Here is a 27,681-nt window from a genome sequence, read left to right on the forward strand (position 1 = left end):
GAAATAAGCTCATCAAACTGCAGCAGATGTGATGTCGTGGCATTGAAACTCCTGCTCAACATAACTGCTGACACGGACCGTGGGGTTAAAACTTGAAAAAGTACTCTACTAGAGGCTGTGAACAAGCGATTAGGTGTCATTCTCTCTGAGGCTCTTTACTGTGTTGCCACCATGCTAGATACAAGGACCGCTACTTCGATGCAGACAAGAAACAGGGTTTACGTGAAATGTTACAGACACAGCTGGACAAGATGGAAATGGACACAGTGACAGTGCCCACCGAGGAAGAGAGGCCACAGACGGACAGACTGAGCTGAAACTTCAATGCTTGACATGTATGATAATCCTGGTTGAGCATGAAACGACTGAACAAATGAACAACGAAACAGCACAGCAGGTAAGTGAAAGAAATAGGTTTTGATTATGTTTTACTGTTAATGGGGACATACGTAAATGCCAACAAAATAACTTTTTGGTTAGTGTATGTGTGTGTGTTTAAACTATTTAACTGTACTAGAATGCTTCTAAGGCTGCTAAAATATTAAATATCGGTTATCTTATCGGGTTTTTTGGCAAAGAAAATATTTGACATTGGTATCGGCCAAAAACGTAATATCAGTGTATCCCTAATAAACGTTAGGCTTAACATGGGAAAATTACAACCAAACACTGTAGCCTACCTCAGCGTTTATTTGTGAAGATGAGGTTGGCCATTTTTTATTGATGTCATCATGTAGCAACCAGGGACCTCACGAGAAGAAGAGATAGAGCCATCTTGAGCCCCCTATCTATGTGGCCTATTGTGACTCCATGAAGAGAGTCAACTGACCTTAAAAGCAAGCATATAAATATATGAATATATGAAATATGAATGGCCAGAGCATAGGGAAGAAAGTTGTCTGGTCACAGTCATTACGGCTCAGAGCTTCAGGTCTCTTTGGGCCAAATCAAAACATGTGTCCTCCTGCTTGTGTATGTTCAACAACTGAATCCAGAACCTGTAACTAACTCTTAAGCGGTCTTTTTAATTTGACCAGACAAGTCAGTTAAGAACAAATTCTTATTTACAATGACGGCCTAGGAACAGTGGGTTAACTGCCTTGTTCAGGGGCAGAACGACAGATTTTTAGCTTGGGGATTTGATCTACCAACCTTTGAGTTACTGGCCCAACACTCCAAGCAATAGGCTACGTGCCACGTCAATGGGTAGTGGGTAGTCCAAATCCATTGCATTTAAAACTGTACCTATGGGAGAGTGACCGTAGGGAGGATTAGTAGTGCACTATATGGGGAAAAGGGTGCCATTTGTGATACAACCTGTAAATATCTGATGTCTCAAGATCTCAAATAACTTTCATGAGAACAAACTTTCAACCAGAAAAAAAGGGAGAAAAATGGAGAAAAGCATCTAGGAACATAAAGTGCTTTATATCAAAGTTAAATTAATGGAAATCAAACAATGGATGAGTCTTGTGCACGGGAGAGTGTCTGGGAGGGAATAGCCAAATACCATTGTTAAATAATAACAACAAGAGAAGGGAAAAAGAAGCAACTGGCTTTGAAAGTACCAATCTGAGAAAACATTTACATTAAAAACAGTTAAAAAGCGATGACGCGTACTGCATCCTGTGTGTGTTGACCTATCAGAACATCACACACAGAGTTCCATGAGATAAGGAGAAGTATTGATATGGACCGGTTAGGTAGGAATTGTCTGTCTGTCTGTCTGTCTGTCTGTCTGTCTGTCTGTCTGTCTGTCTGTCTGTCTGTCTGTCTGTCTGTCTGTCTGTCTGTCTGTCTGTCTGTCTGTCTGTCTGTCTGTCTGTCTGTCTGTCTGTCTGTCTGTCTGTCTGTCTGTCTGTCTGTGCACCAAACCTAGGTGATCAACATTCAACCACAAGAGAATGAGTGATGAATACCAGGTGATGCGGTAGTATACGTACCGGATAGATGGGTTGCATTTTATGTACACTAAAAACAAATACAAATCCCCCACCCCCCCATGATGATAAACCCTTTGTGTTCCAAAACATTCTGAGATTATCTGAACGGGGGTCGTCAGGGTAACCTGCTTGCTTTAGTAGTCTCTGTAGCCAATGGTAACGCATACTGCGGGCAAAGTGATACTGCTTCACTGGTGAATTACATATCAAGAGTTCATCTCATGGGAGGGGATAAAAGGTCAGTGGGTCAAGCTCATCAGGTTGACCTCGAATTTACTCCAGTTAATTGTACGACAAAACAACGTGAGGGTGTAGCGCAGAGCAGAGATGAAGCTAACAGCGCTATCGCTAACCCATTACTTTGGCGAGGACATATCCCCAGTACCTTTTCTTTTTATATTTCTTAGCATGGACTTGACCTAAGACTAGCTTTAGTTTACACACCATTTGTCCACATTTTAAAACACACACAGAACCAACCAAATAAAGAATTTACAGGAATCAGTGTTGGACACTATACAATACGAACTAATATTAGAAACTGCTAAAGTGTATGATTATTTGACTTAGAACGTTCTGGCAGAAAGCTGCCACACATGATGATTTTTCTGGGAAGTATGTAATGTATTGAAGGGGTAACTGGTTGCACTCCTTGTAATGTAATCTATAGACGATATTCAGTAGCAAGTAGCTGGAGAACGGATGGGTACAGGGTGCAACCAATGACAACACAGCTGTGCAAGGATAGCCCTGCTCCTTCTGAGGTGCACCTCCACCCAGCTGTCTGTCTGTCCATCCTTGTCAGCCAATCTTGGACAATGATGTTGGTGATCCAACCAACGACGGACAACAATGTTGGTGTGTGGATAGGTGGTGGTAGACCGGATGGAGGGAGAGAGGGGGGGAGTCATCCTAACCCCATCCCAAAACCCCAAGTAGCCGCCCCTTAGGAAACTGTCTTCTTCCCAGTCAGATCGCCATCCTTGGAGATCCTGTCCAGCCGCATGTAGGGTTCGAACGCAGAGGATCCGCACCCATACCCGGATGCCAGTTCATGATGAGCACCCCCTAGCAGTGGCATGGAGAAGCACAGTGAGTGCGACGGCGGCACGCCCAGACGCGACGAGGGCGCAGTCCCACCCAGGGAGGGCAACGACAGTCCGAAAGTCCCGCCCATGCCATGAACGCCATTTCTCGGTGGTGTGCTGCTACCCGGCGAGGAGGAGCCTCCGGGGCTGCCTAAAAGAGAGCCGTTTCCTGGGTGGTGGGTGCCCAGTAGGGGGTTGTGGGGCTGGGCGGAGAGGAGGCGCCCCTGCTCAAGGAGGCGCAGGATGTTACAGGTGGCCAGCGACTCGGAGGTGGAGGAGGAGCGCTTGTCAGAGTCTTTGGTTGTGTCTTTCTTCTGCTTGGTACGACGGTTCTGAAACCACACTTTGACCTGGAAGGACAGAAGAAGGGAGAGAAATGCTAAAGGGTTAAAACATGGTTTTATTAATGAAATGGTTTGGTTCACTAAAACAGCTGACAACAGGGTAAATAATAACTCTTACTTTTGTCCCGTTAAAACCATACAAACACATTATATTTTGTCACTTATCCAGAGCAGTTGGGGTTAAGGGCCTTGCTCAAGGGAACATTGACATATTTTGTACCTAGTTGGCTGAGGGATTCGAATCAGCGACCTTTTGGTTACTGGCTCAAAGCTCTTAACTGCTAGGCCGCCCCAGACTCTTTCTCACCGATCATCTTAGCCATCACTGGATTTCAGTTAATTCTGTTAATGAAACTTTAATCCAGAAGTTGTAAAAAGATCACATTTTCAAGGGAGTCTTTGTCAAGAAGGCAGCTCCAAATTGAGAGAGTTACCAAGGACATTACTAAAAGGCTTTCAGTGGAGGCTAAGGTAAAGCACATGATATGCCCACAGTATGCACACGTTGGTGACACACAATACAAAAGTGCCTCGCCATCCTTACACCCACAGACACAAGCATCATACATACAAAGGCAATCCCAAGTACACCTCATTGGATCAACACTGTTGTTTTCCTGACTGGGTTTGACCACGATTGGATGGTTTTACCCTCATCTCTCTCACTAAGGTGCCTAATAGAGACAGGGGGGAGGAGTCCGTGTGCGATTGGAATGGAATGGGGACCTTGTCAGCCAGTGAAAGTTAGAGTTAGTGAATCTGATCTTTGCATGCTCTCACAAATGATTGGCCTTAATAGATTTCTGATTGATTTCTGATTGTGCTGTGATTTGGAGGTGGTCTATGCTTAATTGTACAAACTTTTTTTGAGTCACCCTCCTCCTGTGATTGGAGCATCCCCTAACTATGCTCTCTCTTTCGTTGCAGTTTTCGCCCTCTGCCTCCTTTATAACCTGGAGCAGGAACACAAGACGCAGGCTGTCGGTCCAAACAGCGAAGGTCTGAGCTGCAGCGCTCTGGTCGGAGCCAACTCTTTGAGCCAATTTATGTTTGATCCGAAAATGTGGTCGGAGGCGCTTTGTGGATGGTGTGACGCAGGCCTGATGCTCTATGCCACGTCGCCGTCCGCCTCTCAAATGTTGTAACAATGCGGAGGGCTCCGTCTAGCTCCGCATTTGCATGGTAGGTGAGGGCGGGAGGTCCTGTATAAACACAAACTCACCTCCTTGACAACTTCCTTCACAACAGCTCTGCTCGGCGAAGTGCAAGAAGTATGAATGCCCTGACTTTTGCAGAGACCATATCACCGCAAATTATATCACCGCGATTGTGGCGCCGCCAGGCAGCTGTTATTCATATTTTTGATCAAGTTTTGCCTGGTGAATTGTATTGCTCATGACACCATTCAATGGGTGACCTGTCATGAACCTGTGATTTGTTGTATAAGAATTTGCCCCAAACTTAACGCTTTGTATTCAGGACAAAAAGATCACGCAAACAGGAGGCATGTATTGGAATATTTTTATTCCCTTCACTGTCATTTGGGTTAATATTGTGGAGTAATTACAATGTTGCTGATCCATCCTCAGTTTTCTCATGATCAAAACCATTAAACTCTGCTTTAAAATCACCATAATTTCCTTCTTCTCCAGCAACTGAGTTAGGAAGGAGGCCTGTATCTTTATAGTGACTGGGTGTATTGATACACCATCCAAATCCTAATGAATAACTTCACCGTGCTCAAAGGGATATTCAGTGTCTATGTTTTTATATTTACACATCTACCAATCGGTGCAAATCTTTGCGAAGTATTGAAAAACCTCCCTGGTCTTTGTGGTTGAATCTGTGCTTGAAATTCACAACTCTATTGAGGGATCTTACAGATAATTACATGTTGGATTTTATTTTAAAAAATCATGTTAACAATTATTATTGAACATGCAACTCGTGCAATGGAGGAGATCTTCGTGGGCTATACTCAGCCTTGTCTCAGGGTAGTAAGTTGGTCTGTTGACATCCCCCACAGTGTCTCCTGATCCCCCCCCCCCCCCCCCTCCGCCATCTATACTATAATAGTCTATGTGCTGGGGACAGTCTGTTATATCTGGTGTAATTCTCCTGTCTTATCTGGTGTCCTGTGTAAATTTAAGTATGCTCCCTCTAATTCTCTCTCTCCCCCCACTCTCACCGGTCTTAGCGTCAACAGTGAAGAGGCGACTCCAGACAGAGTTCCTCTGTCCAGTTTCTGTTCTTTTTCCCCATCTTAATCTTTTATTTTTATTGGCCAGTCTGAGATATGGCTTTTTTCTTTGCAACTCTGCCTAGACGGCCAGGATCCTGGAGTCGCCTCTTCACTGTTGACGTTGAGACTGGTGTTTTGCGGGTACTATTTAATGAAGCTGCCAGTTGAGGACTTGTGAGGCGTCTGTTTCTCAAACTAGACACTAATGTACTTGTATTCTTGCTCAGTTGTGCACCGGGGCCTCCCACTCCTTTTTCTATTCTGGTTAGGGCCAGTTTGCGCTGTTCTGTGAAGGGAGTAGTACACAGCGTTGTAGGAGATCTTCAATTTCTTTACAATTTCTCGCATGGAATAGCCTTTATTCCTCAGAACAAGAATAGACTGACGAGTTTCAGAAGAAAGGTTTTGAGCATGTAATCGAACCCACAAATGCTGATGCTCCAGATACTCAACTACTCTAAAGAAGGCCAGTTTTATTGCTTCTTTAATCAGAACAGTTTTCAGCTGTGCTAACATAATTGCAAAATGGTTTTCTAATGATCAATTAGCCTTTTAAAATTATAAACTTGGATTAGCTAACACAACATGCCATTGGAACACTGGAGTGATGGTTGCAGAAAATAGGCCTCTGTACGCCTATGTAGATATTCCATAAAAAATCTGCAGTTTCCAGCTACAATAGTCATTTACAACATTAACAATGTCTACACTGTATTTCTGATCAATTTGGTGTTATTTTAATGGACAGAAATTGCTTTTCTTTCAAAAACAAGAACATTTCTAAGTGACCTCAAACTTTTGAACGGTAGTGTATATATCTTTATTATTATTTTTACATAGAATTAAGCTGAATGATTATGGCTCTAGATTGCAGGGAAAAAAGCTGTTTCAGGTATTTGAAAAATGCTAAATTCTCCAACCCCACAGCCATCCTCATACGTTCTGCCCCCCTCAGATTTCTGGGGTACATGACACCCCTGCATAGTATTCACATGCTCTGCGACCATCAACGCATCGCCTGTTTATTTTGACAACCCTGCTATCTAATCCAGCTAAAAAAGGGATATGGCCATTGGTACAGCAGACTGAGCACCAAGCGGCTTCCATTTTGCAGCTAGACACCATAAAGTGTTCATGTAATATTATTAACGTTTCACAACAATTTGCTGATTTTGGCAGGCAGAATAATGTAAGGATGTGGCTTTGAACATGCCATCTCTCAAGTCAGTGCACACGCCGTATAGCCTAGCCTACACACGGAGGAGGGGCTATCGTGGGTTGCGTTCCAATGGCAACCTACTCCTTATATAGTGCACTAGAGAATAGGGTTCCATTTGGAAAGCATCAATGATGAATAGGACCTAGCGAACCGAAATGATTAGCAGCAGCATGGCAAGTACAGGACACACACACAACACAATACGACCAAGAGCTGAGCTGCTGCATTCACATCACACAGCAGTCACAGAGAGGCCATATGTATATAAAACATGCAACCGATGGCAACCACAGGACAGAAACCTCCCCAGTCCCCACCACAACTCTCTCTTTAACATTTACTCACACACATAATCTCTGGTAACCTTGAAGAGAGAGGGGAAAGTATTTAGACACTCTAGGAGGAGGACAATGGAGGTAGAATCAAGAAAAAGATTAACTCGGTTAAAGAGTCTGACTGGACAGATGAAAGCTATATGATAGAACTGTTGTTTACGGGGTTGGGGTTCATTCCATTTAAATTCCAGTCAATTCAGGAAGTAAACTGAAATTCCAATTCTCTTCAATGCCTTTCAAATCAGGAAAGTGTGGAATTGGAATTCAGTTACATTTCTAAATTGACCTGAAATGGAATTGACCACAACCCTGAATAAAACTGTTGTTTACACCTGCGGTCCTGGTGGTTAGTTAAGTCTCAGGACTTCAGGTCACTGTCGTCTCAGAGGTTCCATTAGTATGTGTATAATGAGATTGGGAAGGAATCTTCCCCCGCTAAGAAGGACACTGATGCCACATCTTAGACTTAGAGTAAAGACCTGGGCCTCAATCCACATAGTCTCTGTCTTGTCTTAACCCTCTTTATGTATATAGTGCATCTGCCTAAGCTAAAAACACCACTTCCCACACCAGGGTTTCTCAAACCAAAACCTCAGATGGAGTCTTGTGTCCCTAATGCCTCCCCATTGGGTGAAAACCCACAATCACCGCTCTCCGCCTCCTCGGTGGGGCGGGGCTTAGCCAGGGACTGAGATGCGGGGAGGCTGGAGGGCGCCGGGCCGTTCATATCACAGTCATCCGCTTGAGGAAAAACCCTGGGGTTTACAGGGGACTACTATGGGAGGGAAAGGGGGGGGGGAATTATGAAAAGAGAAAGAAAACAAATCTCTACCCTCTCGTACAAATACACTATTGGAAATAAATCCATCCTAATGAGATCCAGGGTTCAGAGCTAGGGCAGAGATTACAGAGAGAGAGAGGGGGAGAGCTGGCCTGGCAATGACCTGGATTTGCCCTGCAGCTCTTCCGCTCCCCTCTGCTCTCTGCTCTGCTAGGGCACAGCCGGGGCACAGCCAGGGCAGAGCAAGGCTGGGCAGGGGTGGTTAGAACAGAGGTAGGAGAGGAGAGGATAGAGTCCAAGCAGAACATTCTGGATAGCTGGACTGCTACAGGGTAGTAGGCCAGTGTCCACCACTACACACTCCATCTCACAACACAAGGGTTAGAGTAGAGCAGGTAGGGCAAGACAGAGTGTGCAGGACAGAGCTGGATAATCCTGAGTCCACTAGTACTAAACACTGCCAAACCACAACAACACAAGCAAAAAACAAGCAGGGATGGAGTGGTGTTAGTTTGAGCCACCTGCTAGGGCTAACTAACCCAGGGCAAAGGTCAACTGGGAGTCCATATGTGAGTCTACCGAACTGAAGCAGCTCAAGAGATGGATGTCACACTATTTACAGTCACATCAGCAACGCAACACCGGCTATACATGCAGACAGATAACCGGTGTCATGAATCGTTCTGATCGTGTCTAATGAAGACATCAAACCTACACATCAGAATGATTCATTAGAAAATGGAATGCTATAAAAATACATATATAAAGGATTAGGCTGGCCAAAATGTGGTAACACTTTTCTCACCCTTTGTCTAGGATGACTTTGTTTCTAAGCCTCCATGTAGTTCTTATGAAGGCTTTATCAATGCCCTATAAAGCTACTAAAGGCTGTAGTTGTGACCCAATAATTGGGTGTACTAGTGAGAAGCTAGCTAATCTCTTAAAAGAGAGTCTGTGGGGTGGAAAAGCCTGGCTCCATTAAGCAGGACGGACACCTGCTGACAATATTTCGAACACTTTCTGTGACCCTGGAAGAGGCTCAATGTTCCCCCGCGACCCCGCTGATCCTACACATGTGATGAACATCAGACCGCCTGGCCTCGGTCTAGGAGTACAATGACTTCGTTTTCTATAGCAAAACTGTATGACTGTATGGCCCTTTTCTATAGGGAAACTATGGTAACAATGACTTTATTTCCTATAAGAATACTGTATGGTAGCAATTACAAAATGTTCTCTATGGATACGGTACGGTAACATTGTACATGGGTGAATATGACAAATGTTCCTTTTCCTTCACAGCCCTTCTCTCTCTATCTCCAATCCCACGTTCTGTTCTAACACCTGGGACCTCATCCAAACATGGCCCCAGTTTCAATTTCTAACTCCTACCCTCTATATCTCCTACCCCCTATATCTCCTACCCCCTATATCTCCTACCCCCTATATCTCCTACCCCCTATATATCCTACCCCCTATATATCCTACCCCCTATATCTCCTACCTCCTATATCTCCTACCTCCTATCACGTCATCTTTTTCACCTTTTTTCACCTGCTCATCCTCTCGCCCTCGTGCCCTTGCTCCTTTGCCCTCATCCCTCAATCCCTCCTTTGCATTACTGAAACACATGTCCAGGCAGGTTCAGCCAAGGGTCGACCCCATCTTAGCCACTCACTGGTAGATGTAGCTCCCTAATCCTCCTTAGCGCAAAAGCACTTGGGACTATTATTAGGCCCTCTGCTCCGCGCTCTGTCCCCCTCCCCATCCCACCCACCGCCCCAGCCCGGGGGTGGGCCAAGCCCTTCGTCCTAAGGTCCTATGATGTCGAGGTTTAGATAAACCAATTCGGCTTGTTGTTCTTCCTAATCCAATGAGATAATTGCGTTATGCTATTTCCCGGTGAATGAAATGAAGGCCTTGCACGCATGCACACACACATCCTTCAAAGAGATTTGTTGCACCAAAAGAATATACATTACGAAAGCGTTTTGGAGACACCAAACAATGGCTGTGTAAACGTTTTTGTGCAGATAATATCTCTGATGTATCACAAAAAAAATATCAGTTGTATCACAACGCTGTGTCAAATGTGTTGAACGTCAGTTTTACAACATGAGACTGTACAAGGCCAGAGTAGGACATCAATCACTGTACATAAAATTCCTTAAACTCTTGATCACACTTTTAAAATAATGAATAGCCCGGCAATGAATAGACAATGCAACAACATTTGTAACTGGTTTAGGCCCTCGTCTGTCTGTCTCCCTTCCTTCCTAAAAATGTGTCCTACTCTTTCAGCTTTTATACAATCCCTGCCTCTGTCTCGTCCCCTCTCTCATTCTCCTACATCTGTAGGACTACGTAATGCCCTGTGCCCTCCGTGCTCCAGACGACTAGCCAGACAATGTCTGGGAGTTACTGAGAACAATGCACAGCGAAAAACATTCAGATACACACACACACACACATACACTACATGGCCAAAAGTATGTGGACGTCCCTTCAAATTAGTGGATTTGTCTATTTCAGGGACTGTTTTTCATGGTTCGGACTAGGCCCTTTAGTTCCTTAAGGGAAATCTTAACGCTACAGCATACAATAACATTTTAGACGATTCTATGCTTCCAATTTAGTGTCAACAGTTTGGATAAGGCCTTTTCCTGTTTCAGCATGACAATACCCATGTGGACAAAGTGAGGTCCATACAGAAATGGTTTGTCAAGATTGATGTGGAAGAACTTGACTGATCTGCACAGAGCCCTAACCTCAACCCCATTGAACACCTTTGGGATTAATTGGAATGCACACTGCGATCCAGGATTAATCGCCCAACATCCGTGCCCAACCTCACTTTTGGTCTTGTGCCTGAATGGAAGCAAGTCGCAGCAGCAATGTTCCAACATCTAGTGGAAAGCCTTCCCAAAAGAGTGGCAAATCCATATTAATGCCCATGATTTTGGAATGAGATGTTCGACGAGCAGGTGTCCACATACTATGTACATACACACACAGAGAGAGACAGAGTCCGAGAGAGAAAGGAGAGAGAGACAGACACACACTCAGACCCCTGCTTTTTGCATCCTTGGTGATAGCACAAGGCAACCAATGAAAGTCCCGACAGCAAAGCAATGAATGAGTGACAACAGCACAGACTAGTATATGTGAAGAATCTCAGGTTTTTTGTATTTTTCGTATTTTAACCTTTTTTCTCCCCAATTTCATGATATCTAATTGGCAGTCTTGTCCCATTGCTGCAACTCTTGTTCGAACTCGGGAGAGGCGAAAGTCAAGAGCCATGCGTTCCCCGAAATATTTCAAAAACTATAACAAATCATTCACTAAACCCTAAACCTCAATTAAATCTTGTAATAAATAATGTGGACATTGAGCAAGTTGAGGATACTAAACTGTTTGGTGTAACCCTGGATTGTAAACTGTCATGTTCTAAAAATATTGATACAATGGTATCTTAGATGGGGAGAAGTCTGTCCGTAAAAAAAGTGCTGCTCTGCTTTTTCAACAAAACAAGTCCTACAGGCCCTAGTTCTGTTGCACCTGGACTACTGTTCAATCCTGTTATCAGGTGCCACAAAAAGAGACTTAGGAAAATTGCAATTGGCTCAGAACAGGGCAGCACGGCTGGCCCTTGGATGTACACAGAGAGCTAACCTTAATAATACGCATGTCAATCTCTCCTGGCTCAAAGTGGAGGAGAGATTGACTTCAATCACTACTTGTATTTGTGAGAGTTATTGACATGTTGAATACACCGAGCTGTCTGTTTGAACTACTGGCACACAGCTCTGACACCCATGCATACCCCACAAGACATGCCAACCAAAGGTCTCTTCACAATCCCCAAGTCCAGAACAGACTATGGGAGGTGCACGGTACTACAAAGAGTCATGACTACATGAAACTCTATTCCACATCATGTAACTCATGCCAGCATTAAAATTAGATTTCAAAAACAGATAAAAATACAGCGGGGGCTGTGAAGCAACAAAAAACAAAGACACGCGATAACAAACGCACTATACACACATGTACACATAGATTTAGTGTTATAAATATATGGTAGTAGAGAAGAGGCCTGAGGGGACACACTTAATGTGTTGTGAAATCTGTTATGATGATATTGATTTTTGTATTATTTTTGTTAATGTATTACTGCTTTTTTTTTGCTGGACCCCAGGAAGAATCCATAATAAATACAATTACAAATTTGAAAATCCCAAAATGAGGTCATTAAAACTATATACCCTTCTTTAAATTATTGAATTGGAATTTCAATTTGCTTCCTGGTTTGACTGCTTTCAACTCCAACTGACCCCAAAACCTGCTCTAGAAGCCCAACTGCTGCTGTTTAAAAAAAAAAGAGACTCTGTACTACAGTATATATGGAAACTTTACATAGGCCCTGGAATTATCCCTGGTCCGGTTATTCAACGTGGCTAGGGAAAACTCCTGGCCCCTGCACACATATGGCCACTCGTGTACCCGTGGTGCACTAAGACGGTTACTGTGGGTCGGGTCTAAAGAGCTGAGCTCCCCAGAAGGAGAAGTGACAGAGGGATGTTTGTCAGCAGAGAAGGTATTAGTAGGGATGTCTGTGTGTATATAGGATTCAGACAAGCTGATGTTTCAAAACAGAGGTGTTATGCATCTTTTTTAATATGTCCTCGATCCTATCTCCTCACAGGGCTTTAGTAAGATTAGGATCAGATCCACTCTCTGGGACTCTGCTCTCTCTATCTCTGTCGGTCAGTCCCTCTGCCTCTGTATCTCTCTCTCGGTATCTCTCTCTCTCAAGCGCGAAGATCTAGGGTCAGTACAGCATAGAATAAATGAGCCCTTGTTTCGACAGTTTGTTTCCGGCATTTCATATCTCTGTCTTTATCTTGCATTCAGTTCTGCAGAACACAGGGTTGGAGGTTGCGTACCACTCTAGACATGATCAACAATACACACACAAGCACTTACTGTACTTCACACACAAGTCTCTAAAACACACTTTGGTTGTGGATGTTTTCCAGCAGCTCAAACGGCCCATCTGATTGTGCATGTTAGCAAGCTTTGCTGCCTTGAAAGATCAAAATACACCCAAATGTTTGGCCATAGCTGCTCGCTAAAAACATTTTGTCACTTAGCCTTCTACCACTTGTCCCAGCCCGGGATTAAACCAGTTTTAAACACCCCCTTCCACCATTAACTCCATGGCTTTTCCACGGATGGGCAGCAGAGAACAATATATTGATACATTGCAATGTAAGTAAAATGGTCCCTGGTGATGGTAAACTCAGTTGGGATGGGAAGAGTGTTGGGTAGGTAAAGAGAGGTTTCTGGGCAGCTATATGCATAACTGTCTCATTTCCCAAAATCCAACCAGTTTTGAACAATAAAATAACGTAATAGTCAAGTTGAAATAACATGGAAACTATGTTGACGCAACTTCTTTATGTCCAAAGGGGTTGAGAGCCTGTCAGGTGACAGATTACGATATCTTGTCCTCATTTAAACAAGAGTAAAAAGATAAACCCTCATTCGCTTAAGTATTTTGTCAAACATAATTGTTTCAGTCTAGACCATCATTTCAGTCAGAGGGAAAAGTCATTTCAGTAAATGGTGCTAAAAGTGTTGTCCTACCAGATCCACCACTTACCAATAAGACATCTCCATTCCTCCTAGGGCCACCACCCACCAATAAGACCTCTCCATTCCTCCTAGGGCCACCACCCACCAATAAGACATCTCCATTCCTCCTAGGGCCACCACCCACCAATAAGACCTCTCCATTCCTCCTAGGGCCACCACCCACCAATAAGACATCTCCATTCCTCCTAGGGCCACCACCCACCAATAAGACATATCCATTCCTCCTAGGGCCACCACCCACCAATAAGACCTCTCCATTCCTCCTAGGGCCCCCACACCCACCAATAAGACATCTCCATTCCTCCTAGGACCACCACCCACCAATAAGATATCTTCATTCCTCACATTGTAGAATGTATAGCATACATAATGAACGCCATTAACATTTCTCGATGTGAAAGATAATCATTAGACCCTGTCTACTGTGTGTCTGAAATGGCACCCTATTTCGAATATAGTGCATTCTTTTTAAAACAGAGCCCTATGGGGTAGGGCCCCTTTATATAGGGAGTAAGGCGCTGTTTCGGGCACACACTTAGACTGGTGTTTTTCAAGCAAGCTGAAAAAGCCTACTCGGTGGATTGATAGACGTAATTGAATCACGTTTAAATATTGGAGGAGAAAGCAAGTGGACGGGATGAAAGGGCTCCAAATTGTATGGAGGTATTAACCGAGGGTCAACCCAAAATATACTTGTAAGCTTAAATGTAAAAGAAGGGTCTGAGAAAACAATTGACGAAAACCAAGCAAGCATAATTTTGGGATTCAGAATCAGAACCACCCAGAAATGTAATTTGAGTATTTTGCCAGCTAAGTAAGTCAGTGCTGCTAAACCGAAAAAGAGGAGTCACAGTCATAGCAGCTATAGAAAAACCACTTTATAAATGTATCCCCTGATATAATATGAATTGTCATAATGCGGAGGTCTTTGAAACATAACTGGTGAAGTCAGTGGATGCTTCATGCTTCGCTGGTCTCATTCATCGTGTTTCAAAAAAAATTAGAATACTGATTTGCAAATTATGAGAAACTTTCACCAAAGCTCAAGTAACTCCTCTAACTGCTAAAGTAACCGGTCTCCTCCCCTACAGTGCCTGTGAACCGGCAGCGTTTAGCCTGCTAGGAAGGTGCACCTGGCGTAGGCGATACCTAGTAGCCGCGCAGACATCCCAAGACAACCTCCATAGCGTGAGAAGAGTGCCGGGCTCCCCGCCGCGTTACGCGGGAAGGGGGAGCCACCTGCTGGGCTCTGGGGAGAGGCGAGGTGTTTCCTGAGTGAGGGAGGATTTTACTGTTAATGTTATTCATCCCCTCTCAAATAGTTTGCTTTCATGAAGCTCGTGTCTCTTGGTGAACTCAAAAGCTTTTACGCACAACTGGTCTGGATATTAACTTTGTTTTTACTGCGAAACTGTTTAGGTTGCCCAAAGCACATTGACACCTCATTGAATAAGTTTTCTTACATGATGCTATATTATAAGGATGGCTTATTCATGTCATACCTATATCTAAACAAACCGTTTGATGTTTAGCTTATCACGTGAACGAACAGCAAAATAAGGACATTATCATATATCTTTCATTACATTTTGGCTAAATGTAAATGCAGCCTGTAGCTCGTTGCCTGTGGAATTTTGATAGTGACCAAACATATTCGAGTTACATCTTTGTCAACGCATATATCCAGAAACACTAGCTCTTAGGAATCCGTCAACTTTGGAACAATAAACTATTTACGTGAATGACATCACATTCCCCACTGGATAAAACGTGTTTTCAAGTCATTTCAACAACAACCACAGCAACAACAAAAATGATTGAATGTGATGATGTTCGATTCAATTTGGAAAAAGTCATCAACAAAGGCATTTCGTATAAGGGAATTTCGTATATTTTTCACTAAACTTTTAACGTAAATCCAATTAAGTGACATTTAGTTATTGATTTCACGTTGAATTCACGTTAGTTGGCAACTCAACCAAATGTAAATCAAACTACATGTTGAACTGACGTCCATGCCCAGTGAGTGCAATATCACAGGTCAACCCCCAATGAGGTGTGCCTTTGATAACTTAATAAACATTATAAAAACGACATGTTTTAAGCCCAATGAAGCCTTTCGTGACCGAGATTTCGTGCTGGTAACACGGAATATAAAATAGGCCTACCAATGTCTAAATTGAGCAATTTGAGCTATATGTTACAGCACAAAACATGCTTGGCTAAATTAGGCTACATGTTATTACGTTGTTGGATGCACTAAGGTTCAGGCTAAGAGCCTATTACATTTACTCGATTACAGTTTGATATTAGGCTATTATCTCTTGACAAATCAAGTAGGACCTAGTATAGCATTTGATGAATTCAATAATTTGTAATATCTACTTCATCCGATCTTTTTTAATCGAAAGAAATCGACGAGAAAGAGTCCATTTAAATGTCTCAGTAGGCGCTAAGTGAAGAGCCGTTTGATGTAAACACTCTTTGCCGTTACCAAACCATGCAGAGGCCCACATCTACATAGCTAACAGCAAAAATAGGATTTGTGATAGCCTTGGGTTGAAGTTTACTGGAATATTGAGCTAGATACTAGATATAACATTAAACGTTTTGTTTAGTTGGATAACTTGGTGTGACTTTACTTCGAAATATATTGTTTGTTTGGATGCCAAAGTAGATATGTTGACAATAGTAATAGGTGAACATCCTCTCCTCCAACAGGCCTATGAGGCTGCTTGGACACTACAGAATCAGAATGTTGTGGATACAATGTATTGCATGGTGCTGTAAAATGAACTTGACTCTGACTGGAAATATTTGGAGAGGATGAATACGAATGAGGTTGCCAAAACGCACTCAGAAATCAGAGTATATTTTTTTCCCCAAATGTGCATTTCAGTTCTCACCTCCTCCTGAAATTGAAGATAAAATCGTGTTTCTGACCATCAAAGTATAATATTGCCTTTAGTTAAGCCGAGTTAGTACTATAAATTATTCATAAAAGCTATTATTACTACGCTCAATCGTACATTTCACGACCACTCTCTCAAAACCGATAAGCAATAACTTCTCAAATGGCAATGCTTTAAAACGCACTGTAAGTGGACCTGAAAATCAAATCACTGGTTTGACTCGTTTTAAAGCCTTGAATACCAGCAACTCATAAAGATACAGCTAAGAGCCTCGAGGCCTACTCGAACAAAGTGAAAATATAAACTCTGAAATTGAACCTCACCGAAACATAAAAAGTGAAAGCTTTTAGAAATGACAGAATGATTAATCGCCTAATGTGGTTCTTTGTTTTTGTTGATTAGGGCCTATATGCTAATTTTCTCCTGGGACTATTCAATGTTGTAAATGACCAAAACAATCAAAGCAAAATATATTAGCAGACGAAGTTCACAATTTCAATGGACACAGCTTCAAGAAATTGCTCTAAAATGCTCCAACACCTTCTGGGTATTGTTTTTAATAGCCTCCAGATGAAATATTTGTTTTGTTTTTACCTTTATTTATTTAACTCGGCAAGTCAGTAAAGAACAAATTCTTATTTTCAATGACGGCCTAGGAACAGTGGGTTAACTGCCTTGTTCGGGGGCAGAACGACAGATTTATACCTTCTCAGCTCGGGTATTCGATCTTGCAACCTTTCGGTTACTGTGCTAAATTATGACTGACAATATTGCCTATAGAAATATGTGATTATTATAGTTTTAAACAATCTGAAAGAATGTCTGGGTAAGCTGTAGGACCTATAACCGATGTATTGCTGCCACCCAGTAACCTATATACCCCCATACATTCTCTTTCCCCTAAAAAGTGGTAGAAATAGGCCCCTCCCACTGACAGCCACCACTATGCCCTGAAGAACATTGCATGAATGTGGCTGCTTGCGTCCCAAGAGTATTAGCTTGCTTTCCTCGTCTCGTCTCCTCTCCATCATTGCCATTGATCTGTAGCGGTTATCAATTCGCTGGACAATTGTCCATTTTTATCAGCTATGTTGGCTACAGCTAGCCTATGTGTAATTGTTCAGTTTTTGCTGTATCTATAGAATATGTGGATTATGTGTAAATTCTTCGTTTAGATATTCTGCCTGTATAAATTCAGTTTTGTGGTTAGCACCATTTCACCAGGTCCTGGTACATATAAATGTACGTGGCGAATAAAGGTGATTCTTAACAGTGGTCAGGGAGATGCAGTTTAACTGAAGGCTACTTGGTATTGGACACGGTCCTTTCGACAATAGGGCCTACAGCGTATTTAACAAGTGGTTTCATTCACACGAACCCTTTCAATCTTTCATTTTCAGGAATGGATTTATGGACGACACATTGCGTTTAGGTCTAGCCTACTAAATGTATTGTGGAAATGATGTTAACTTGACATGTAACTAGTTTAGTTATATAGACATAACTCGTATAATTGGATCAGAGGCAAAGTAATGCATCAGTTGACATAACAAATGAGGCCCTATTCTTTCACACCATGTTGTGTGTTATTCTCCATCCTTGCTCAATCATTCATGTGGAGGGCACTGGCTATAGCAGCCTAGCCTACATCCATCTGTCCCTTGTTACTGTTGTCTAGACTAATGTTTGTTTTATAGGCTACAACCCACGGGTATCTACAACAACAAAAAGTTGAAATAACACAAAATACCTGTTATTATTATTAGGCAATTATTAGTATTGAATACTTACTGGAAAGCATCGAGGTGGTTATGTTGTTTGGTTTATTTACATGAGACGTCTGGCGATGGAGCTACTGGGAATTCCCGCTAAGAAAAGTCAGCACTGACAATATGGACTCATGGATAGAACCCAAGAATGGAGCCCTTGTGCAAATCCTAGCCTATATCATGATGACCATTGGAGTTTCCAAAAAAAGACATTGGTTATGATGTTAGATGTACACGTCGTGCTTTCTCCTTAGTAGATGCATCTCCATGACAAAAGTTGGGTGTAAAAACATCTGAGACATTATAGAATGTGACTGTGCACAGCGATGAGTTATCATGATAGCCTTCCTTAAAAAAAAAGCATACCTTTCAATCTAATATATAGGCCTACAATGGGGACTCAAGGTTACCTATACAAGTTGTCTTTATTGGCACAATAGGATATCGATATATTATCGATAACGCACCACTTCTGAAGAAATAGGCGTAGACTGTCAAATGATGTATGTTTCTTACCTGTGTTTCGGACAGGTTCAGCTGCCTCGCCAGCTCAGTGCGCTCGCGGCCGACTACGTACTGGCAGCGCTGGAACTCCAGCTCGAGTCGGTAGAGCTGCTCGGCGGTGAATGATGTCCGCGTTCGTTTTGGCCTGTCGAGGTCCAGACCCTTTGGCAACACGATCTCCCGGATGGTGCCCTTGGCATCTGTGGATATACAGCCAGACACCGTGTGTGAAATGTCCCAAAGTCGTATTATAGTTGCACATACTGTAGTAGGCTACCAATGTCATTCTTTTTTGTACCGACCAGGAAGATATTGTTAAACATTGTGCTCCTACGCAATATATATAATAATAATAATCTATTGACGTGATCATTGTTTTCAGTATGAGGACATTGACATATAGTTGTCTTCCTTGGAAATATAGGCTAGTCAAGTTTGTAGTAAAAAAAAAATAAAAGGGGAAGAAGTAATAGATGGATAATATATTGTAAGAATCACACTATCCCAAAATAAAACTCAATGCACCTTACAGAGATAACAGGCATATCCGTTCGTTAGATAGATAGATAGATATCACGTGTAAAATGCCTTAGAATAGTTCTTCCATATTTTCAACTGAGAGTAGGCTATGGTCCTATAGTGTGCTGCAGTATGTAATGGTCCCAGAATCCACCCTAGAATCCACCCTGGAGAATATAGTGTGCTGCAGTATGTAATGAACTGGACATAAGTAAGGTATACCATTTTTTAAATTGGAGAATAGGCTCCCTCTGAGTTTCACACATTCACCATAGTAGCTTGCTTTTTTTTTGCCGTGTTTGGGGAATATTCTCAAAAAGTTATAGCCAGAACAATGAGAACTGAAATATACTTCCCTATCCCATTATTACATTATAGGCCTACCGGTACGTAATTGTCTGTCTCAGCGCAAGTAGGCCTACATTTTTGGAGAGCATGTTCTCAGAGTTATATTTCAAATTAAACCTCTGCATTTGCCATGAGTCCTAGAATCCACCCTGGAGAATATAGTGTAACCGGCTAGTTGACGCATCAGTAGACAACGTTAAATATAGACATTTATGGGACAACGTGAAATCGTTTTGTTCAGTAAAGCATCGTGAAATGTGTGTTTTTATATACAAGTATGGAATATGCCTAAGATGCTATTTATGCAATACCAAAAACCTATTAAGTGCAAAACATATAGACTAACCAAGCTGGGTCCCACCATAAAATAAATATGTCAAAGGAGCAGTAGCCTAGATCTGTCGAATCATGTGGCCTCTAAATCTATTTCAATTCCTCAGCAAAACTTAAATTGAATCAAAGTTATAGAAGATATAACAAATCTGAATTTCTTGAAATAATAGAACATTATATAGGCGTACTGCATCATGCGTAACCACCGTATCATATTTGAAGGGTTGTAGGCTATACGTAGGGCTTATGTGGTTCATTCACATAGGCCCTACAGCCAATATATTGCACATTTCATGAGGAAATAGCATCTATAGGGCCTATACGGCACGGTCTCTGCGTAGAGCTTGTCTACCTTCCATGCAAGCATCCATGGTGTTAGCACGAGCTATAGAGACCCGTTCCAACATTGTGCATATTTATCATTTCTAACTAAACATCTACTCATTCATAATACCCAATATTAAAATCCTCAAAATGTACAACTTTGCAGCAGGGCCTTACAAACGGTTTGCACGCACATCGAGACTTTGCACATAGACAGACCGCCTGACCTTTCTCTGACCTCGGCTTCTCAAGCGGTACCTAGCGCATTCAATCATCAGCTTTAAAAACAAATAGTGACGCCGGGTATTGCGAGCTTGGTGTCCTGAGCAACTCTGCCAAAAACGCTCAACTCGCCCTCACCACATCTAATCAATCTCGGTCTACCGCCGAGGCCGTTCACTTCTACAATTACCGGGCTTTCTGTTCAGATTCAGCCCCGGGGCACGCGCAATGAATTCAATTATGTAGACCTTTCCTGTAGGTGATGTGTATGATTATCGTTGTTCAAATGAAAGGTTAATTTATACATTTGGTGAAAATCAAATGTGCACAAATAGGGGGGTAACTGTTTTTTGTAAGAAGATAATATTAATTTATCAGTGTTTTTGTGGGCTAATAGTTTGGTGATTATAACTGATATATGGTGTTACGGTATCCATGACAAATATTCATCTCACATTGGTGTGAAATCTATCCGGGTAAGGGGCATGGATATGCTATTTTAGAAATAAGTGGTCAACTTGAATATTATGAATAGGCCAACAAGTTCAAACGTTTCAAAAATAAACGTTTTTTTTGCTGCTCACTATGACTATTTACTTAGAAAGCCATATTCATAATTGCGATATTATCTCACTAAGGATTAAACAACAAACAAAAAATGCATTACTTTAGGGTTTGTTTACATTGACATTGTAATGCATTTTACAGCCCTGACTAAAGAGCAGTGCAAAGAGACGTCATTACGCTCTGAACAAAACTATTGAGTTGCATTAAATTAATTTATATTCTAAGTCAGTCAGTCACATAGCCTATAACTACTATAGCCTATTTGACATGCAATAAGTATTTTATGTCATTTTGCACACACCTTTGACAATTTCACGTTTTACAAACTGTTTTTTCTTTTACAAACTGTTTCTTCTTTTTCTTTTCTGAAAATGCATACTCCTGGAACTATTTTACTATATTTTAATACGCATTAGGAAGGTAATTAGTAATATAACAAATATGGCATGGTGTTGTTTTGTTATGAGAAAGGAATGTTGTTCCCCCCCCCCCCCCACAATGATTATTGTCATAATTTACTACAAACTATTGAACCATTATTGTCATCATGGCGCATACACTTCCAAGATTTTTGGACATGGAGAAATAAACTATGGAGATATCAGTTGTGTGACTCATGCATAGAGTAGGCCACTAATTACACAATTATATATTTGGAAATTGAACATAGTAACTTGTGTTTTGTTTCATTCTCATTCCTTCTCTTTTTAAGAAGTTGTAGATCCTAAGAACCACAATATATATATATTTATACAATAGTTAAAATAACTATTAAGTTAGTCTACACATTTTGGAGAATTCCATCCAAAGATGGCAATAGGGCTAGAAAGGTGGGGCTCAATTTATTTTAATCAAAGAGAGCATGGACAACATATTGCTTCATTTTGAGTAATAATACCTTACCTCAAACAAAGATAAAAATGAATAAACCCACACAGAAGTACACATGATGGTTTGTGTGTGTGTTTTTTTAAGTAGTTTGTTTGCCAATAATTACTTATAATTTGTTGATTCATATAGTACAAAGCAGCTACATGTTATCATTATCTCTAAACTCTACTGTACATTTTAATCTCAGATGTTCATCATTTTCATTCAAATTTCGTTAGAATTTTTTTTCTTCTAAGTGTAGCAAATTTGTTTCAAAAAGGTATCAGGAGCCAGAATATAGGCTAGCTATATATTCCTTTTGTATATTGGACATATATAGCATTATATCTTCATCTGCATATGAAATACCTTATTTGATTGTATTTACAATAAATCACTGCAACTATTTGTTTATTTGTAAGCGTAAAAGTATTATAGTAGAAGTAGCAGTGTAGTAACATGGCCTAGTAACCTAGTAGTAGTAGTTGTTGTAGAATTAGGCTATTAGTAGTTGTGATTGCAATAGTGGTATATTTGCAAATGCATTACATATATTAAATTAATTTAATGGAAATTCTCAAATATTAATAATTATAAACACCTGGTTTTGTTCAGTAACGTATGCAAGACAATATGTGCCCTCTTTTTGCAATATAGATAACCATTTTCGCCACAACAATAATAAATCATATTTCGTTACTAACCTCGAACTAAAATCCTCCGGCAGTAGTCTGGGTCCACTCCTAAAAGTTTATCATGTCCGTCTTCACTGGAGGAGGTCGGGGTGGAAGCCGATGTACCCGGGGTATCGGTTGTGCTCTGCACCGGCGACCTGCCCCCAAGTTCGGTATGGCATTTGTCTATCCCGTCACGGCACTGAGAGTTGGATCCAAGGCGGTGGTTGTTGCGATCCTCGGCGATCTCATCGCCCATATTCGTGGCTTGATCGAACATCGATTTGAATATTGGTGTATAGATCTTCTGTATTCTTCACCTCGCTATTGGGCAGTTATTGCTACTCTTTTGCACCTTTAAGTCATTTGCAATAGTTCTCTTTAGCTGTGGTGAGGCAGACCATGCCCCAGAGTAGATCCAGTTAAAAAACAGAACCCGCCACGCCGACCTGGGATGGAACCGAGCTGCACTGCAAGTGTCTCGGCATGTTTCAGCACTATCTTGCGATCCGAAGTACAGGAGAGAGATCGTGAATGGTGGTGAGAATGAGGGGGCCCTTTGGACAAGCCTAGGGTCCCTCCTCAGCTATAGGACCGCGCTAAATCTAACATGCATGTTGTACGTACAGTAAGTGTATAGTCTACAAGGGGAGACCAGATCTATGACCAAAGAAGCTGGGAGGTGCTACACTTGCTCACCCACATATAAATAAAATGAAAGACGAGCGCGTAACCAGCAGAGGAACAGTCTCAGCCTCTGTACAGCACAGTCAGTTCACTCTCTGCATTCAGGAAATTACACTTTTTGTCCTATAAACCTTGCACCCCTGAGCATGGGCTTGAAATCAGTTAATTTACCACCGTTTGAGTTGTTGGTTTCGGTGGAGCTGTCTTGGCGTGGTCACGGATGTTGGGTTGTTGGTGGTCTGCTCGGGGTCTTCTTCCTTTGGAGAGCGCAATAATGTATGTGTAGAGAATGTTGAGGAGGGGCGTTCAAACAGGGGAAAGGGTCAGGGCATAACGAACCAAGCGAGGCTTGACCGAGCCATTAACTGTGTGTAGCCTAGAAATCTTGTATGATTGTTCAGATAATCTTGGTGGCGATAGTTTTGCTTTGTCTTGACGGTGTGACAGTCATATGGACAATAATGTTGTGGCAGGGTGCACTTTAAAGAGGTTGTCACCAGCAACGTAATATCCGGTTTGCTCGTCTTTGATTGGTAAACAGACATTTCAGTCCGTGTACGTTCCAAGAAGTGTATAAGGCCGAAGAACCCTTCACTGTAAAAAAAAATATATATATATATATTATTATTAATGAGTAACTGGTTCCACAGCCTTTTTTGTTTACTCAACACTTCGGTCCAATTGTTAACTGAACCTAAAAATATATTTGGCCCAATTTTAGAAAATGTAGGCAAAAATTAAATAAACTTAAAATGTGTTTTCTCAAATTGTATCATATGTTCATTCGACTAGAAATTATTATTTGGGCATTACCTTAAAAAAGGCTGTGAAACTAATTACACAAACACAGTGCTTTGACATACAATGTTTTCAATTTACATATTTGACACAAGTTAACAAAGGCTACATGATTACATTGTGCATGTTCATTTATACAGTAATGAATATTAAACATGTTCTTACCTGGATTTGAACTCAACCTCTTGGTTCACTCCACCATGTCTGTGTTAATTACTGATTTAATCTATATTGTTACATTTTGCACTTCAAAGTAATATGCCCCACAAGCACTGGACAACAATACAGAAAACCCCCCAGATTGGTGAAATAAGTAAATCAAATCAATGAGAGAATAGTCAGATTAACTGAGAATTGACACGCACATGGTGGCAGCGCAGGAAGATCGGAATGGCATGAATTAAGAGTTCAAATCCCAGGAGAGGACATGTTAGATAATAGTTACTGTACCACATAATCATACATGTCAAATATGTAAGTTGGAAACATTGTTTGTTAAAAGCACTGTGTGTGTAACTAGTTCCATACATTTACTTAGGTAAGATGCTCAAATAATAATTTACAGCTCAATGAACATAGGAGACAAGTTGAGCAAACGCATCACTTTTTGACTGAATTTTTGCCTACGTTCGCTCAAGTTGAAGATGAATTTGGGCCAACATTTTTTTTGTTCATCTAACACTTGGACTGAAAAGGTGAGTAAAAAAAAAAAGTATGTGAAACCCGCTACTGAATAATAATTAGTTGAAACAAACTAGATTTGTATTTATTTATTAAATTTAACAGTGTGCTTTTTATTCTAATAATATTATAAACAATGGAACACTATAGACATTTTTCCAAACTAGTTTAAACTTCATTACAAAAAAACGTATCACGAAACTACTCGAAGTCTGGAATAGTCAATGGATGCAATGAGTTCAGTAAACCACGGTAGGCAATTTTGCCCTTATTTTGAGAGGAAAATCATGAAATTCCCTTCTACAAATCTGGAATGTATGGAAGCTTGTTCCCGCCAACAAAAAACCCCAACGAGCTATGAGATAGTAAGTCAGACTAATGAGTCATACTTATGAGATAGTAAGCTGTTATTATGAGATGGTAAGACATTATTATGAGATATGAAAGTCATAATTATGAGATAGAAAGTCTGAATAATGAGACACTATCTCATAATTATGACTTTCATATCTCGTAATAACTTACCATCTCATAATAATGACTTAAGTATCTCATAATGAGATTCTTTTTTTTGTGTGTGTCAGAAACGGGCTTCCATAGTATAGGCATTCCAAGAAAACAAAAAAATAGAGCATGCTGAGAGTTTAGGGAATGTTTCGATAGACCAATTACAGACCAAGTTGGTGTATAATGCACATATCCTACTAATAGGATAATAGCATAGCTAAAACGTCAATGATAAAACAGAAGTGGCCTATACACTCTTAGAACAATGGGGTTCCAAAGTAGAAGTATTTTGGGTTCCATGTAGAACCATCTGTGGAAGGGTTCTACATGGAACCCAAAAGGGTTCTACCTGGAACCAAAAAGGGTTCTTCTATTGGGACAGTCGATGAACCCTTTTCGGTTCCAGATAGCACATTTTTTTTCGAAGAGTGTAGCCTAGGTTACATTTAGCTGTTCACTAGAAAGGACGTGGCCATTAGGTTCACTTGCTTAGATCTATAGTCTACCTACACAGCCAAATTTCTGTAACAAAAATGCATCTATTTGGTTACACAACACATTTTGCACAACTCCTGGCCAAGACATTTGATGGGAATATATAATTTTGTCAACTAAGAGTTCCAACTGAAAGTTGCAAGAGTGTATAAAAAAAGAGACTTCAATATTGAAAAGTAGAAATACTTTACTGGATGGCTTCATTTAAAGTTCATATTGTTATTGATTTCCAAACCGCAGGCCTATAGGCTATAACACAGTTCTTCACAAACACATTAACTTCGCTAAATGATTTAGCCTTGTTCCATCTGCCCATTAGGCCTAATATAATACAAAAAAGTGAACTACCTCGCTCAAATTCACATTGAATAGCCATTGAAATGTCCCTATTGAAAAGGCTTTTAGTTAATTGGAGTTAATTGAATGCCTAAACCGTTGTTATGACTACGCAGTAGGCCTAATTGTGGCTGTTGCTAATTGTAACTGGGAACAACTGCATGTGATTGTCTGTCTGTTGTAGGCCTACACAATTATAAAGCAAAAAACATCCACATTGTAAATGATTGGGATTACATAATAACAGTTTTGCCAGGTAGGAAGATGCTAATTATTCAAATTGCTCATTATTCGTTTCAGATGTTGTAATCTGTCAATGCGTTGAGTGGACCTGACAATCAGATCCTCCACTCAGCTGCAAGACAAGAGACGACTGATTGCCACAACAGCTCTGTGTGAGGGAGTATAAACCACACGCACACATGCACAAAATGTGTTTTGGTTATAATCATATACACCCTTCCACAAGCGCAATCCCTCTTCCCTAGCCATCACACGTGATGAACTATACAACTATTCAAAATGCACCACAAGTTTTCAAAATGTAAAATAGTATCACCACTTACCCATTTCCAATCATAGTTTTTCCCTTTCCATTTTCACTGCAAATAACGTCTTAAATTGAACATCCAATATTTTACCAGTCTTGTTGATACAACTGCGAAAGTCTATGGTTTCCCATGGGACCATAATTGTTTCAATCACAGAATGATATCTGTTGTGCACTGTATTTTAAGTGGAGGGTGTTGGGTTGATATGATCTCGTAAACTGACTCTCCTTTCTTACTTTCCCCTGTGGGGATAAAGTTGGATTGAGTTGAATGCTTCAGTCTCTTTCCAGTCATCTAAACAGCATTATGAAAATCTGTTCCATTCCCCCTATAAGGCCTATTTCACACATCTGCCGAATCCTACTTAAAGCTCAAAGAAAGTGTTCATCTTCAAATCTTCACACACCATCAGTATAACTATTTCCCATAACGAATTACTGTTTTACAAAGTTCACAATGGTTAGGCCACCAAAAGGTTATAGGTTGCACATACAAAAAAAAGTTATAGGCGACGATACAGACTCTATAATGAATCGTTCGTTAGCCTATATAAACTTAATCTAGCAGACAAATGTTAGTTTATATAGTGTTTGTGCGTCTGATTCAACTCCCAGTGGGCATGGATTCTGTCAATCAATCCAGATTACTGCAATCCGTCGGTTCGCTCTGAACACGGAGCAGTGTTCATATTCAACAGGCTTTACACCACCAAATCTTTAAAATAAGATTTTGCAAACAAGTTGTGCTGCGTTATAGGTTGTGTTGCGTTATAGGCTATGACAGGGGTTAGCCTCGAGCTTTTTGAGTCAGATAGATGTATATATAAAATATAGCAATTTCGGTTGCATTCTCTGGATACTGGTCCCCTGCCATGCTTGCTTGAGTTTGTAAGGGTTTTTAAAACACAACATTGTTAAATGTTAACGATAATTAATTGCTATTTTGGGATTTACAGGGATTTCATTATTGTTATT

The 27,681-nt window shown here is 41.0% G+C and overlaps 1 protein-coding gene and 1 long non-coding RNA gene across 2 annotated transcripts; one reads left to right on the forward strand and one right to left on the reverse strand.

Moving 5' to 3' along the window:
• Window positions 1-306: 306 nt before the first annotated feature.
• On the forward strand, window positions 307-5,005 carry LOC115133419 (uncharacterized). The gene is made up of 2 exons (XR_003864205.2): window positions 307-397; window positions 4,303-5,005. It is a non-coding gene; the product is annotated as an uncharacterized LOC115133419 (long non-coding RNA).
• Window positions 1,927-23,771, reverse strand: vax2 (ventral anterior homeobox 2). The gene is made up of 3 exons (XM_029666628.2): window positions 22,683-23,771; window positions 18,808-18,995; window positions 1,927-3,381 (listed from the first exon to the last, which is right to left on the reverse strand). Exons 1-3 carry the CDS (start codon window positions 22,930-22,932, stop codon window positions 2,890-2,892), a joined length of 930 nt encoding a protein of 309 aa, XP_029522488.1. The 5' UTR covers window positions 22,933-23,771; the 3' UTR covers window positions 1,927-2,889.
• Between the last annotated feature and the right edge of the window lie 3,910 nt (window positions 23,772-27,681).

Source organism: Oncorhynchus nerka, linkage group LG8 (assembly GCF_034236695.1).
Source record: "Oncorhynchus nerka isolate Pitt River linkage group LG8, Oner_Uvic_2.0, whole genome shotgun sequence".
Taxonomy (NCBI): domain Eukaryota; kingdom Metazoa; phylum Chordata; class Actinopteri; order Salmoniformes; family Salmonidae; genus Oncorhynchus; species Oncorhynchus nerka.